This window comes from Myotis myotis, unplaced genomic scaffold, assembly GCF_014108235.1.
Source record: "Myotis myotis isolate mMyoMyo1 unplaced genomic scaffold, mMyoMyo1.p scaffold_m19_p_2, whole genome shotgun sequence".
Taxonomy (NCBI): domain Eukaryota; kingdom Metazoa; phylum Chordata; class Mammalia; order Chiroptera; family Vespertilionidae; genus Myotis; species Myotis myotis.
Window position 1 is genome coordinate 67,808,167 of NW_023416324.1, and position 15,304 is coordinate 67,823,470.

The 15,304-nt window shown below is 41.6% G+C and overlaps 1 protein-coding gene across 4 annotated transcripts in view; it reads left to right on the forward strand.

Moving 5' to 3' along the window:
- The window catches only part of LRRC8C (leucine rich repeat containing 8 VRAC subunit C), an 88,269-nt gene that overhangs the window by 53,754 nt on the left and 19,211 nt on the right, over positions 1 to 15,304 (forward strand). For 3 of the 4 annotated variants that reach the window (XM_036348718.1, XM_036348720.1, XM_036348719.1), the window contains one exon: positions 2,266 to 2,407. In XM_036348718.1, the coding sequence (XP_036204611.1) occupies positions 2,270 to 2,407 (138 nt within the window). In that variant the 5' untranslated portion in view covers positions 2,266 to 2,269. The other variant, XM_036348721.1, reaches the window with a different exon arrangement.

Sequence of the window (15,304 nt, forward strand, 5' to 3'; positions counted from 1 at the left end):
TTTCCCACCTTAGACACAGCTGATTCTCACAGCCAATTGGCCTGGAGGTCAAATCCTCCCAGTGATGCCTACAACAATCAAAGCTTAACTACAACAAGACTGTGCACAAAGCCCACAAGGGGGTGCAACCAAGAGTGTCTACTTCAGGTAATTGGGGAGGCTGAGCCACCAGGCCCTATAGGACACTTAGCACAGAAAGCCACTCTATCGACACAGCAAAGCATAAAAAATGCCGAGACAAACAGGACACAAATGACAGAAATGGAGGAAAGCAAACTACTGGACATAGAGTTCAAAACCACACTTTCAAGGTTTTTCAAGAACTTTCTAGAAACCGCTGATAAATGTAGTGAGATCCTCAAGAAATCTAGTGAGACCCTCGAATTTGTGATAAAGGACCAACTAGAAATTAAGCATACACTGACTAAAATAAAGAATATTATACGGACTCCCAACAGCAGACCAGAGGAGCGCAAGAATCAAGTCAATGATTTGAAATACGAAGAAGCAAAAAACACCCAACTGGAAAAGCAAAATGAAAAAAGAATCCAAAAATACAAAGATAGTGTAAGGAGCCTCTGGGACAGCTTCAAGCATACCAACATCCAAATTATAGGGGTGCCAGAAGAAGAGAGCGAGCAAGATATTGAAAACCTATTTGAAGAAATCATGACAGAAAACTTCCCCTACCTGGTGAAAGAAATAGACTTCCAAGTCCAGAAAGCGCAGAGAACCCCAAACAAAAGGAATCCAAAGAGGACCATACCAAGACACATCATAATTAAAATGCCAAGAACAAAAGACAAAGAGAGGATCTTACAAGCAGCAAGAGAAAGAAAGTCAGTTACCTACAAGGGAATACCCATACGACTGTCAGCTGATTTCTCAACAGAAACTTTGCAGGCCAGAAGAGAGTGGCAAGAAATATTCAAAGTGATGAATACCAAGAACCTACAACCAAGATTACTTTATCCAGCAAAGCTATCATTCAGAATTGAAGGTCAGATAAGGAAAAGCTAAAGGAGTTCATCACCACCAAACCAGTATTATATGAAATGCTGAAAGGTATCCTTTAAGAAGAGGAAGAAGAAAAAGGTAAAGATACAAATTATGAACAACAAGTACACATCTATCAACAAGTGAATCTGAAAATCAAGTGAATAAATAATCTGATGAACAGAATGAACTGGTGATTATAATAGAATCAAGGACATAGAAAGGGAATGGACTGACTATTCTTGGGCGGGAAAGGGGTGTGGGGGATGCGGGAAGAGACTGGACAAAAATCGTACACCTATGGATGAGGACAGTGGGTAGGGAATGAGGGCGGAGGGTGGGGTGGGAACTGGGAGGAGGGGAGTTATGGGGGAAAAAAAGAGGAACAAATGTAATAATCTGAACAATAAAGATTTAATTTAAAAAAAAATAAAAGCAGTGAGACTGAGCACTGAAAAAGGGGAATACAGACTAAGAAAAGGATGCGGCCGATTCCCCTTTTCCCAGAGTCTCCAGTGCAGCCTATTCATTCATCTTCTGTCATTTAGATAGAGGTAAGTGTTTTCAGGACCAACTGATTTCTCAGAAGAGATAAAGGATAAGTTTGAGGCTCACAGTAAAATGTGATAAGTACAGGAAATAGAAAAAGATATCAAGTCAAAAGAACAGGGACCAAAAAGGGGAGGGGGTGCAACAAAATGATGATCACCCCAGTCCCCCTCTGCCCCAACCACCACCATAATGAAAATCTTCCCTCTTACAAGACAAGGACCACATGGCAAAGTTGTTTGCCTTCCCCAAGGAACAATCAAAATACTTTACATGTAGGGTGCAGTAGAGAATGAACACAAACCAATGCTGAGATGACACTTATAAAATAGTTTAAAGCAACAGCCCAAAATGGTAAGATTAATAGCAAAAATATCTCTAAGGCTAGGCTCTGCTTTTTCTGGTGCCCTCTTGTTCTGTTTAAGAGAGAATCCAGGAAATAATGGATTCTGAGACTGCTCTGCCATGGACTGTCTGGTCCATGTGGAGCCAAAGGGAGCCAGCTTATTGGACAGTAGTGAGTGAAGGAACTTGTCTTTTTCCTGTGAGGCCCCTTATTTTAGTCAATGACTTATGACAACACCAATGTGCCGTGATCACTACTATTGTAACTCAGATCACTATTTCTGGAGGGTTGAAGCAGCATCTCGAATGTTGTTAACAATGGAGTATGTTGTGCATGCAGATCAATGAGTTCACCAGTAATCTCTCCTTTCTCAGAAACATGATTCCCGTGACAGAGTTCCGGCAGTTCTCTGAGCAGCAGCCTGCCTTCCGGGTGCTGAAGCCGTGGTGGGATGTGTTCACCGATTACCTCTCCGTGGCCATGCTGATGATCGGGGTGTTTGGTTGTACTTTACAGGTAGGTGCCTAGACTCATGTCAGATGGAGTCACAGTAAGATGGTCATTGAAACCCTTACAAGAGCTGGCTCTGTGATTTTCACCAAGTAACTGTTAGTTGCTCTTCAGTCTTTGTGGATGATGCTTATAATCATGGCAGGGAGCCTGAAGCCCTGATTTACTGGACTTGCCTAATAAGGTAAATATGGTACTCGTAAGGTTTCACTGGGCCCAAACAGAAGTAAGGGGAGTCAAATAGTATTTGATGTCACTAACATTAAAGGAAGTCCCTTACCTTTCAAAGTTGGCTTTATAGTAAAATATAGCATGTATAGCCACAGCGCCATTTATATTGCCAAAATGGAACTCTCTTCTTTACCTCTTCACTAACCCCTGATAATATTTTCTGGAAGAACATTTTTATGAGCTATCATTCTTAATTTTATCCCTTGTTTAGTTTTGAATTAAAAAGTAGCCCAATGAAAATTTATTCTATATAGATGCTATGTATTCATATATTGAATCCAGGTAATTTTTGTATGCCTACTATGTGCCAGGCACTGTACTTTGAGGGTATATATATATATATATATGTGCGCATATATATATATATATATATATATATATATATAGAGAGAGAGAGAGAGAGAGAGAGAGAGAGAGTGTTTATTTGAGGGGAAAAACTGAACAAACCGGCAATCAGGAAAGGTTGTGTTATACTACGATGGATGTATCCATAAGCAATAAGGGAGTGCAGAGGAGGGGTGCTTGGCTTGGGAACAAGAGAAAAGGGGATGGTTGTATTAAAATTTAGACAACCAGCTGAAGTTAGGGAGAGGGAGATGAGGGTGGAAAGGGTGCCAGGAAGAGGAAGGGAAGTTCTAAGTCATGGACGTGAGAAAGAACAGGGCAACTTCAGGAAATTCAGTGAGTGTCATCAGTGTGAGAGTTGAAGCCATGCCCGTGAATGGAATCACTCAAGGGGAACTGGCCAGTGAGATGATGTTAGGGATAGCATTAAAGAGTGACTGAAGGAAAAAAAGGTGCATCTGAAGAAGACTAAGAAGGGGCAGCTGTAAGAACAGGTGGAAACGGGAAGAGGGGGTCAGAAGTCAAAGGCAGGTGTGGTTAATGATGGCAGGCAGTACAACTAGTTCATGGACTACGGAGAGAAAAGTAGCAACTAGGCCATTAGAAATCTTAGTTTCAGTGGGTGGATGGAAGTTAAAGTAAAGGCTGGGGCGAGGTACTTCAGAATCCCTTCACCGTTTGCACCCAGAAGTACAACTTGGCAGTTACAGAATAGTCACAGGGATGTAGATTACAGCATAGGAAATATTGTCAGTAATACTGTAATAACCATGTACAGTGCCAGTTGGGTACTTGAAATATCAGGGGGAACACTTTTGTCAAGTATACGATTGCCTAACCCCTCTGCTGTACACCTGAAACCAGTACAAAATAGTATTGAATGTAAACTGTAATTGAAAACAAAAGGCTGTGGGGTAGATGTGACTTTCAGGTAAAACAGCTGAGAGGAAGAGAGGTTTGGAAGAGAAAAATAGAAGTGGTGCAGAGTAAAAATAAAGGCCTTTTTAAAGCTGATTTTAACTCTAGTTAACACGTAGTACTTCCTCTGTGTCAGGCATTATTCTGAACATGTTACATATATTTAAACTCATTCATCCTCATGGCAACCCTAAGACAGAGGTACTGTTATTATCCCCATTTACAAATGAGACAGCTCAGGCACAGAGCATTTGGGGCATCCTCCCAAGGTGGGTGGCAAAGCCCTTATCAAACCCAGACAGTTTGGCCCCAACTTTCCTGTTCTTAATCCCTAACACCATGCTACCTTTTACTTGGCTGAAAAAATGTTGCCCTTTCCCTTTCTCCAAAAACAAAAAAAAAAGAGAGAGAGAGCAATGAAAACCTAGAGTTTGAAAGAGAGGAAAGGCATAAATTCATCTATAAATAAAACAAATAGTTGTTGAAGAACCTACTGTGTGCCAGGCACTGTTCTAGGAGCCAAGAATTATCAATACAGGCAGAAAAAAAATAAAAGAATTAATGTCCCAACCTTAGGGAACTTACATTCTATGGAAAAAAAAAACAAAAACAGCAGCAGAAGGAAAATCAATTAGTAAATTACATATGTTAGAAGGTAATAAGGGCAATGGGGAAAAAAAATCAAACATACGAGGACTGTAGGAGGTCCCAGCAGCTGAGGTTAGGTGTTGCAATTCTCAAATAGGCTGACCTGAAGGGGACTTAGACCAAGGAATTGCAGGAGGTGCAGGAGCAGGCCATGCAGATGTCCGGGGAGGAGCCTTCCAGGCAGAGGGAACAGCAAGAGCAAGGAACACATAGGCAGAGGGTTCACACAGGACCCTTCTGTGGGAGAATTTGACATGTACTTTCTCAGCTTGCTAACACTGTGTTTCTGGAGACCTGATAAAGGTAGAATGTTAGTGTTACTAGGCAACATTGTTTATGATGTAAGTGACTGCTGATTGGTCAACGGCATCTGGGCTGGTAGGAAGCCATAGCATAGAACTTCCGTGATTGTGGTGACATTAGTAACTAGGCATGTCCTTTGACACGTGGAAGAGGTATCTATTGAGTTACAAGCGATATGGGCTCCTTTGGAACATAAGGCTTTTAAGCCAGGGTAAATCCAGACTCTGCCTACAGTGGATGTATTTTCCTTGCACCTGGGATGATCCAGGAAGGAGAGGCTCAGGAAGAGCCTAGCTCCTGGGCAGCAGCGTGGACCACTATACAGACAGTGACAAGATCCCCCAAAGGGGGAAGCCTGATGTCACCTTGCTGGCAAGCTGTGACTCCATCCTCTACCTTTCTAAGTGATTCTGGTGCTGAGGGAGGTTTGTGATAGTCTTGTAAGTCTGAATGTGGAGATGAACCTAGAAAGACCCCAGGTGATGCCCTGAAGCAGGGGCATCCCTGACATGTTGAAGGAAAAGCCAGGAGGCCAGAGAAGAGTGCGTGAGTGGAGGAGGAGAATGAAGTCCGGAGAAGCCTTGGAGTCTTTATAAAGGTTTTGGCTTTGCCCTAAGTGAGATGGAACATGTTTGGAGGAGTCTGAGCAGAGGGTAGTCAGTATGTGACTTAGGTTTGAACAAGACCCTTCTAGGTGCTGAGAGTACCGTGCGGCGGCAAGGACAGAAGCAGGGGATTATTTAGAAGGCCACCACAATAAACCAGGCAAGACATGAAGCAGATGGCTTGGACCAGGATTAAAGTAGTGGTTCTGGATATATTTGAAAAGAAAATCACTAAGATTTGTTGAAAGATGGAATGTGAGGTATGAGAGAAAACGAGAAATAAAAAATGACTCTAACAGTGGTTAGGTCTGAGCAACTGGAAAAAGTTTTAAGCATGTTAAGTTAGAGATATGTGTTAGCTCCCCAAGTAGAAATATTAAATAGGCAGTTGGATACAAGACGCAGGAGATCAGGGAAGTGAGGAGCGATCATCTCAGGAGGAAGGAGGTGATGGAACCAGGCTGGAGGATCATCCTTGACTTGGTCGAGGGCGCACCTTCCACCAACATGGGAATGGTGGGTATAGGTGCATTTTATTGAGGCAGAGGGAGGAAAGAGGCAGAGAGAGATAGGCATGTATGCCTCATGGCTTCTGTGGAGTAGAAAGTGGCACATGTGCTGAGAGATTGAGGGTAAGGAAGATAGGACGTGGCAACAAGGAAGCGAGCAGAGTAGGATCCTTAAGGAGAAGGGCAAAGATTTGGAATGGCCAGTTTGGGAAACAGGGAGGTGACACGGAGCAGCAGGAAGACTGCACATCCGCCTTCCTTTGTCATTGTACCCAGCACCCAGCACCGCCACAAGCATGAGGTTCACTTCTGTGTACATAGTCCGTGGCAGGAGGAAATGCAGAAAAGAGAAACCTCACAGGAAATCTTTAAGAGCTAGTAGTGAACTTGGAAAAAATGAACAGAGGAGAGCATGTGCCTATGAAAATACCTGTAATGAACATCATTTGGGAGGTGTGCCGCAGTGACTGCAGGAGGGGATTCCAGCACAACTTCAGCATCTTTCCTGGCCCACGGTCAGAATCACCTCCCCAGGCCCAGTCCCCATTGTGGGTCTCTGCTGTACAGAAGCTCTTTTCTCGCTCCACTTAGCACCCTACTCTGCACCACCACCACCACCACCCACATTCTTTGCCCACTCCTCAGGCACATAACCCAACCTGGGCCCATCACACATAGGCCTATTTCATCCTTCCAGCCTTTCAAAAGAAAATGGAGGCAGTTGACTGTGTATAGGAAATATAGTCTGAGATGTCAGGGTTCTGAAAAGAGACTGAGATGCCCCAAAGGAATGTTGCATCAGAATATGGAGTGGACCATCTTATTCAACATATCTCTGAGCACCAGTGATATAGCAGGCATTGTGTGGGGCTATAGACACAAAGAGAAATACCGTGCAGCCCCTGCCATCAGGTTACTAATAGTCTAAAGAGCATAGAAATACATAAGCAATGTCATTCGGTGTATAAGCGCCTTTAGAACCTTAAATGTGACGCTATCATCTCAGCTACTGGGAGTTAGAGACTTGAGGAGGTAAAAATTGAGCCTAGTCTCAAAGAATGAGTATACAAAATTAAATGTATATTTTACAAATCATATTTCTTTTATTTTTAAATATTTTTATTGATTTCAGAGATAAAGGGAGAGAGAGAGAGAGAGAGAAACATCAATGATGAGAGATAATCATTGATTGGCTGCCTCCTGCACACCCCACACTGGGGATCGAGCCCGCAACCCGGCATGTGCCCTGACCAGGAATTGAACCGTGACCTCCTGGTTCATAGGTAAATGCTCAGCCACTGAGCCATGCCGGCCGGGCTTAAATATATATTTTAGAAAGAGGAATGGAAGGAAAAAGTCAGTGGAATCGTGTCACAAAGCCCTGTAGTGTGATTGTGTCACAAAGCCCTCATTAATTGGCGCAGATGGCATTTAGGGGCATTTCCTCACACATCCCATCCTATCTAGAGTGCTAATAGCACTTTCATTGAGTGGCATTGGTAAAGACCCTGTGTGTGCTAGGACCTATATGTGCTTTAGCTCCCAGAATGAACCTGTGGAAGTAGAAGATATTTCTGAAGCATAAAAGGTTCCGTAACTTGCCCCAGAGCCAAGAGGGAAGCAGTAAGGGTTCAGATTTCAGGATGATTTTGTAGCATGTGTCTTTCACCCCTGTGCTCGCTGGTATGGAATACAGTGGGGCCTTGACTTACGAGTGTCCTGACTAACGAGTTTTTCGAGATACGAACCGTCTCTCGGCTGAGTTTTTGCTTTGAGTTGCGAGCTAAAATTCGGGTTACGAGCCAGCTTCAGATACCCCACCGCTAGTTGGCGCAGCGAACGTAACAGTGAATGCCACAACATCAGCCCAGCATCACGTGTGTCTCTCGTTCACTTTTTGATTTGACATACAAATAATTTGAGTTACGAGCTCTGTCTCAGAACGAATTAAACACGTAAGGCAAGGCCCCACTGTATTATGGAACTATTACAGTTGTACAGGTTGTGTGGCCAACTGTGGGCTTGTAAAACAGGATTTTAAATATAAAAACAAATGCAAATGATGAAGGGTTTAAAATAGAAAGTTATAAAAAGAGTGACTTTTCTATTTGACAGTTTAGATTTTTTTAAAAAATTATTTACCTGCTATAAAAAATAACTTTCAAACTATATAAACATATTTTTAAAAAATGAAATATGTTGCAAATTACTAAAGGAAGTAAAACCAACCAGTTTCCATATAACAAATGAATGTTCCTTAGGAAAATGTAAGTTCTTATTTTAGCCCTAGTGTGATAATTGACTTATGACTGATAACTTCATAAATAAAGGTTCTCTGATGCTCAAATACTTTTCCTGTTTACAAGGTGATATTACAATCTAGCTATATAAAAGCCTAAGCAACCATTATGACCAGTCAACCGCTCAACTGGTCACTATGATGCGCACTGACCACCAGGGGGCAGTCGCTCAATGCAGGAGCTGCCCCTGATGGTAAACGCTCTCCCATAGTGGGAGCCCAGCCCAGCCAGAAGCCAGTGGCAGGCGCAGGGGGCCCGGGCGCTGCAGGAGCAGCCAGGCTTGGGCTCCTTCCCGGCCGCCTGCCGCTTCAGGCCCTGCTATATCCCTCGGGGATCAGGCCAAAACCAGCAGTCTGACATCCCCCAAGGGGTCCCGGGTTATGAGAGGATGCAGGCCAGGCTGAGGGACCCCACCGGTGCACGAATTTGATTTTCCCTTTATAAAATGAAAATGCAATCATTCTTTCTGATCTTATTTATACAACAAATTAATTCTTGGGGTTTGAAAACAGGACAAATCAAATCTCAGGTAGGGTGAGAAGAGCATAGATTGGTGATAAAATAGTAATCCAATAACTTTTTGATTGTTTTCTAAATCAGCAGTCGCCAACCGGTTGTCCTCGGGCCACTGGTGGTCCATGAGGTCCGAAAGGTTGGCGACCACTGTTCTAAATGACTTCTTCCAATGGCAAATAATAGTTGATTCTCTCTCTGTTTACTCCTAAAAGATTATGTTCCTAAAGATTTAACACTACACAGCTTTGGAAATACTGGGGGAAAGAGGAAGTTATTATTTGCCAATACAGTGTTGATTTTTTTCTTGCCCTGATGTAAAAGAATTAGAATCCACACTCTTGTCTCACTCATCTGACAAGTATTTGTTCATTTCTGAGCAAGTAGCTATTTTCAAGGCTGCCATGGAATAAGAGCACATACTCTAAAGAGCACTGCTTAGATTACATCTGCCCACATAAGAAACAAATATAAACTCATTGTAAAGCAGGCGAGTGCTTGTAGTATCCTATTCCGGTATAGTCATACACCTTCAAGGACCAATCATGTAAACACCCAACGCTGTGCTATAAACAACACTATTCAAAAACTCAACACTCTTAATAAAATAGACCAAATCCTCAAAGGTCAACACGTTGCCTCCTGGAAAAATAAGATTGCTTTAGATCTCTGCTCAGTGACTCAGGTTATCTTATTAATACCAAATCCAAAACAGCCCACAGGCAGGCAGGCCATTACCAAATATAGAGTTAGCAGTTAGAAACCAGAAACAGGAACTGGAAGATACAAGCCCCCTGGAAGCCCTAGGGCACTGCTCTGTGACTATTACACAGGAAAGACATTTCCTGCTTTCTGAATTGAGTGTGTGTGTGTGTGAGGGGGGGGAGGAGGGGTGGCGGGGGGGCAGGGGGAGTGTTGAAGGGAGGTGGAGAGAATGATTTCAATGGCTTGAAACCATCTACAAAAAGTCCCTGCAGACTTAACCCAATCACCAGGAGCAATCTGGCTGAAGTTAACTTCTGCTTCTCTGACTTGGAGCCAGTAGTGCCAACTCCATGGCCAATGGCCTTCAGGAGAAAATGCTCACAAACAGTTCACTGGAAACTATAGTTGGTAAATAATAGACACACCAGAGTGATTTCAGAGGAGCTCACTTTGATAATGTGCCCTGAACTTTTGCTTCTGTCTCCCTCCCCCTCCTCTGTCCCACACTGTCTGGATTTCTAGTATATCTTTCTCTTTTGTTCAATCTCAATTTAGAGATCGAAGCCCAGAAAGTCATACTTAGATTGGCCTATTGTTAAAGGTGAAACTCAGAGCACAGATGAAATCGCTGATAGCACTAATGGGTAGCCTTATAATGAAGACCTCCTCTATTTTAGAGTATCTATGTAACCATATGTCACCCACCATTCTACTTGGGTGTTTGGAGAATATGAAACAAAAGTCATTTGTTGGTGAAAATAATTTTAAAAAACAGCCTTTCTCACATCTGTAGGGATAGTGGTGGATATTTTAAGAGAAAAATACTGTTTCGAATCCCTGTTACATCTAGAAACAAAAATATGCCTTAGTTAGGAAGTCTTGTCATGGTGGTTTATTCAAACTGATACTTTTCATTCGCCCTAGAACTTTACCTCTTGTCATCTGTCACCTTGACAATTTAATGTGCAGTGCATGCCTGGCCACAAGAATAATATACGAGTGCCTTTCACCTCACCCTCTTGGGTTTAACACAGGGCATGAATCTAAATGCCTTTTTTAGATCTTCTGATGCCACCCAATGCCAATCAGTGGATGAGGGGCATTTCCTTTGATCTCACTGTTATGGATGGTTATGATCATGTTGCCTATTGATTAATGATACATCTTTCCCCTCAACAAATTACTGACAGAGCACTGGGTTTTTCCTATAAGAAGCAAGTGAGATTTACCGTATACTGTGGGGCCTTGACTTACGAGTTTAATTCGTTCTGAGACCGAGCTCGTTAAGGAGCTCGTTAACTCAAATTACTCTATCAACTCAATGCAAAAAATGGGCGGAGAGAGAGCTGGTATCTCAAAAAACTCTTTAGTCGGGACACTCGTAAGTCAAGACCCCACTGTATTTACTCTCTGTAGTTGATCTGTGGGTGTAAATCACCGAAACCTGTGTTTAAAGGTCTCTATTAAGTGGGTTTGCTGTGATATGGACGAGATGATCTTGTGTTTCAAATCTGGGCCCTGGACTTGGTGGTGCTCCCCAACCCCCGGACCCTGTCAGGCAAACAGATCCACGCTTCCTCTTCTGCCCTCACTCAGTTCCTCTCACAGTCCTCTCTTTCTCATTTCACTGAGAACATCTGACTCCTCTCAGCCACCACGCAAAGGCCCTGTGGTAAGGATTCGGCCAACATCGGGACAACATTTTTATTGCAAAGCTGGGAAGTTTCTAGGTTATGTCTGGAGTCTTCTCTTTAACATAAAGAGTGCTATTCCTTCTTCCCCTATGCTACTATTTTCCTTTATAAACGCCTGCATTTTTATATTTATTTTATAACTAGAGGCCTGTTGCACGAATCTCTTCGTGCAATAGGCCTTCCCTTCTCCTGGCTGCCGGCATCGATTTTCCTCTGGCACCCAGGATCCAGGCCTTCACTCCGGCCGGAACCACCTTCTGTCCTCTGTCTTCACGGCTCTGGCTCACCCTCAGTCTTTGCTCTGCCACTTGGAGCCTACATATGCAAATTAACCGCCATCTTTGTTGGCAGTTAATTTGCATATCGCACTGATTAGCCAATGGGAGGCTTAGCAAAGGTACGGTCAATTACCCTGTTTGTCTATTATTAGATATAGGATGACTACTGTTGTGGAACACCCAGTTTTATATAATAAAAACAAAATTAATTCAGTGTTTTTGTATCCACTTTTCAAAATATGAAATAAAATACTCCCAATGAGAAAAATACATGACAACTAAGATATGTAACAAAAAATAAGATACCATTCAAAATAACAATAAAAATGATTGAGTATCTAGATATTAAGCTAACCAAGAATACATAAGAACTCCATAGAAAACTTTTAAAATGTCTAATAAATGGCATGTAAAACAATTTGGATAAATGGAAAGATATTGTATGTCCTTGGATGGCACAGACTTGATATTATAAAGATGTCCAATCCTCACAAATTATATTATGAATTAAAAGCAATATTTACAAAATTCAGACTTGATTTTTTGAGAAATTTTATAATCATATCAAAATTTATATGAAGAGTGCTCACTTATGGTAGTGGGGAATAGAATGGCATAAGGGGATGGATGAAAAGGGGCGAGGAGGGGGGAGGAAAAAAGGAGAGGGAGAAAGGAACTGATTTACTATGCATTGAGTAACATAGATAATTCAACCCTCCACCTTTGAGGTCCCCCTCTCCCTACCCACCCCCCACACACACACACATACACACACACCACCCTGACTATATAAACTAATTTCTTCAAGTTTTGTTTACAGACTCTGAGTCAGATGCTCCATCTAAATCCTATTCGTTTCTTCAACTGTAAACTTCTAAATCTCTATGCAAATATTTCTTTTGTATTTCATAAGAGGGAAATTTAACTCTAAATTTCATAATTGTGGAAAATCATTAGCTTTAAGATATCTCATCCTTTTGTTTCAAAAACAAAAATTTGTTGGCAGATTACCTCTAATTGATATAAAGTCCATAAGGCTAAGCTTTATCAGTAGGATTTACTCCTGTATTCCCAGAACCAAGAACAGTATCAGGCACAGATAGGAGCTCACCAGAATTTGTTCTGTGGAATAAAGGGGGTGAGGGAGTGGGAAGTGTAGATGAGACATTTTTGCCATGTGCTAATGTACAGTGACCATCTAGTGGCCTTAGAAGGGGGCTGAGACCTTTGAATTACTATGTGCATTTTTTAGTGTTTTACACCATAACTGAAGTCATTGTGAGCAGTAGAAGAGAGAGACCAAAGACCCTTACAAGAGGCCTGGGTGAAGGTATTCTTAGCCTAAAATTGAGAAGATTGAAGGGAACATGAGAACAGACAGCAGATATCTGAAGGGCTGTCACTGGAGATGCCCTTTCAGAGACTGAATGCCCTGGTGAGGGGGAGGCTGCAAGGAGAATCCATGTGTCATGAGAACCATGTTCATTTGTTCTTTACATATAATAAAGTTTTTGGCAGTGCAGTTAGGCCATGATAAAAATGGCAAGATCCTGCCAAAAAAATAACCAACTACAATGTCAGATATAAGTGCTTTGAGAAAAATAAAGCCATGTAAGGGAGAGAGTGACAGAGGTCCTACTTTAAATAGAGGGTCAAGGAAGTTCTCTTGGAAGAGGTGACATTTGAGCAGAACTAAAGGACCTGAGAGAGGGGGGGTCTGTGAGTACATGGAAGAAGAACATTCCAGGCAAAGGAAACAGAAGAGGCCAGTGTGGCAGGTACAGAAGGAACACGGCGGGGGGGGGGGGGGGGGGGTGAGTGGCCCCTTTCAGTTTTTTGCTTGGGTCTACTTTGTTAGGCTTAACATCATCATTGACCCAAACTGAGTATCACCACTAATGCTTTGGAGCACTTGTGCTTCCACAAATATCAGGTGTCTTAGATTTAAGCTTCCAGCTTTCAATTTTATGACTTGTCAAAGTCAGGACAAAAGACTTAATCCTACAGTGTTTGGAACCTGGGACCTAGGGACTGCCAACGCAATTAGCATTACCTCTTTGTTGACAGTTAATTGGCCACAGTGTGGCAGAAAATGTTAAGAGCATATATCATTGCCACTACAGGACGTTAAGCTGCCAAAAAGGCGGGATTTGTGTCTGGTTCATCTTTATTCGCCTGCTTGTCTTAGACTGAACATGCACCCAACAAATGCGTTGAGTGAATTAATATGCTCCAGCATCTCAAAGAAACCGTCTTAATAAAAATAATTATGCTGCCTTTATTGGGTGACTCATTAGGTTGGAGCATCGCCATACACAAAAAAGGTTGCCGGTTCAATCCTCGGTCTGGGAGTGCACAGGAGACAATTGATAAAGGTTTCTCTTTCCCCCTTCCTCTCTCTCTCAAATCAATAAAAACATATCCTCGAGTGAGGATTAAAAATAATTACCATGCAAATGCAGTTTAAAACTGCATTGTAAACGGATGGAGGAAAGTTTTATGTGAGGTAATTATAAAAGTCTAAAAAGCAGCTAGTAGCAAAATGATTTTTCTTTGATTAACCATAGCCTTCTGCAGATCATCATCCTTAGAATAATTAGCATAAATCCAGTGCCAAAGAAATGAGACAGGGCCTTATGTTTGTGCAGTAAACTTAGAGGAAAAGCCCTTTGAGGATGTACTGTAATAGTGTGCTAATAAGAGATAAATCCTGATTTATATATGGTTATATGCCCTTATATGTTGGAAAACCATAGCTAAAATTTGTATAAAAAAAAGAAATCATGCTGTTATGGCAAAGAAACTTAAAACACTACAGAAGTTGAGGCACCTCATAAACCAAGTCAGTTTTCTCAGTAAGACCTATGGGAGTATACTGGGTGAGGCAAAAGTAGGTTTACAGTTCATACGACAAATAATACAATAATTTATAAATAATAATACAAGAATAAACTCTGTTTCGTGTACTCACAACTATAAACCTACTTTTGCCCTACCCAGTATTTTACAGAACTGAGAATTTGTTATGTTTTGGCTATATGTAGTTGTTTCATAATAAAATTTTAGTCGACTGCCATGATGAGAAGCAGGTTGCCCTTACCCGATGACTGCCCTTTCATACGGATGCTGTGTGAAGCATATTGCCAGCATCCTGCAGTAAACTCCATGATGAGCGATGAAAAAGGTCTATAACAGTGTTAGTGCTTGACTTTGTACCCGGGGTTGGACTTTAGGAGCTGCCCTGACAATCTGAAAACCTCCATGTTGTTTTGTGGGAAAATGCTTCCTTCATTCTAAACAACCAATTTTCAAGTGAACTTTTGAGGGCTTGCTTATGTTTATCAACTATTTCATATACTTCAGTCTTTAAGGGATTTTTAAAAATGTATTTAAGTTTAGTGGTTTTTTAGTAATGTTGATATTTTCATGATAATGGTTTATGCTAATCCATAAAGGTTGTAGTCTTGTGCTAGTTACATTTCTTTTAAAATATAAAAATAACAATTTCAAAAGTGGAAGAGAATTTAGAGGTGATCATGTTTAAGTTCCCATTCAATGTAAAAATCTCTTTTATAACATTCTTGACAGATTACTCTCTAGCTTCTGTGTGTGTGTGTGTGTGTGTGTGTGTGTGTGTGTGTGTGTGTATATATATATATATATATATATATATATGAAGTGTTATGCTTAACTGCAAATTAATCAGTGCATATTTATTGAATTTGACTAGGTTCCCAGCACTGTGTTAGGCAATATAGGAATACAAAATAATTTAAGGTTTCATCTATGTTTCAAGGGAGCTTAAGAAACAGTTGGAGGGGCAAAATGATGAAAAGTCACTGGGTATATCCTTC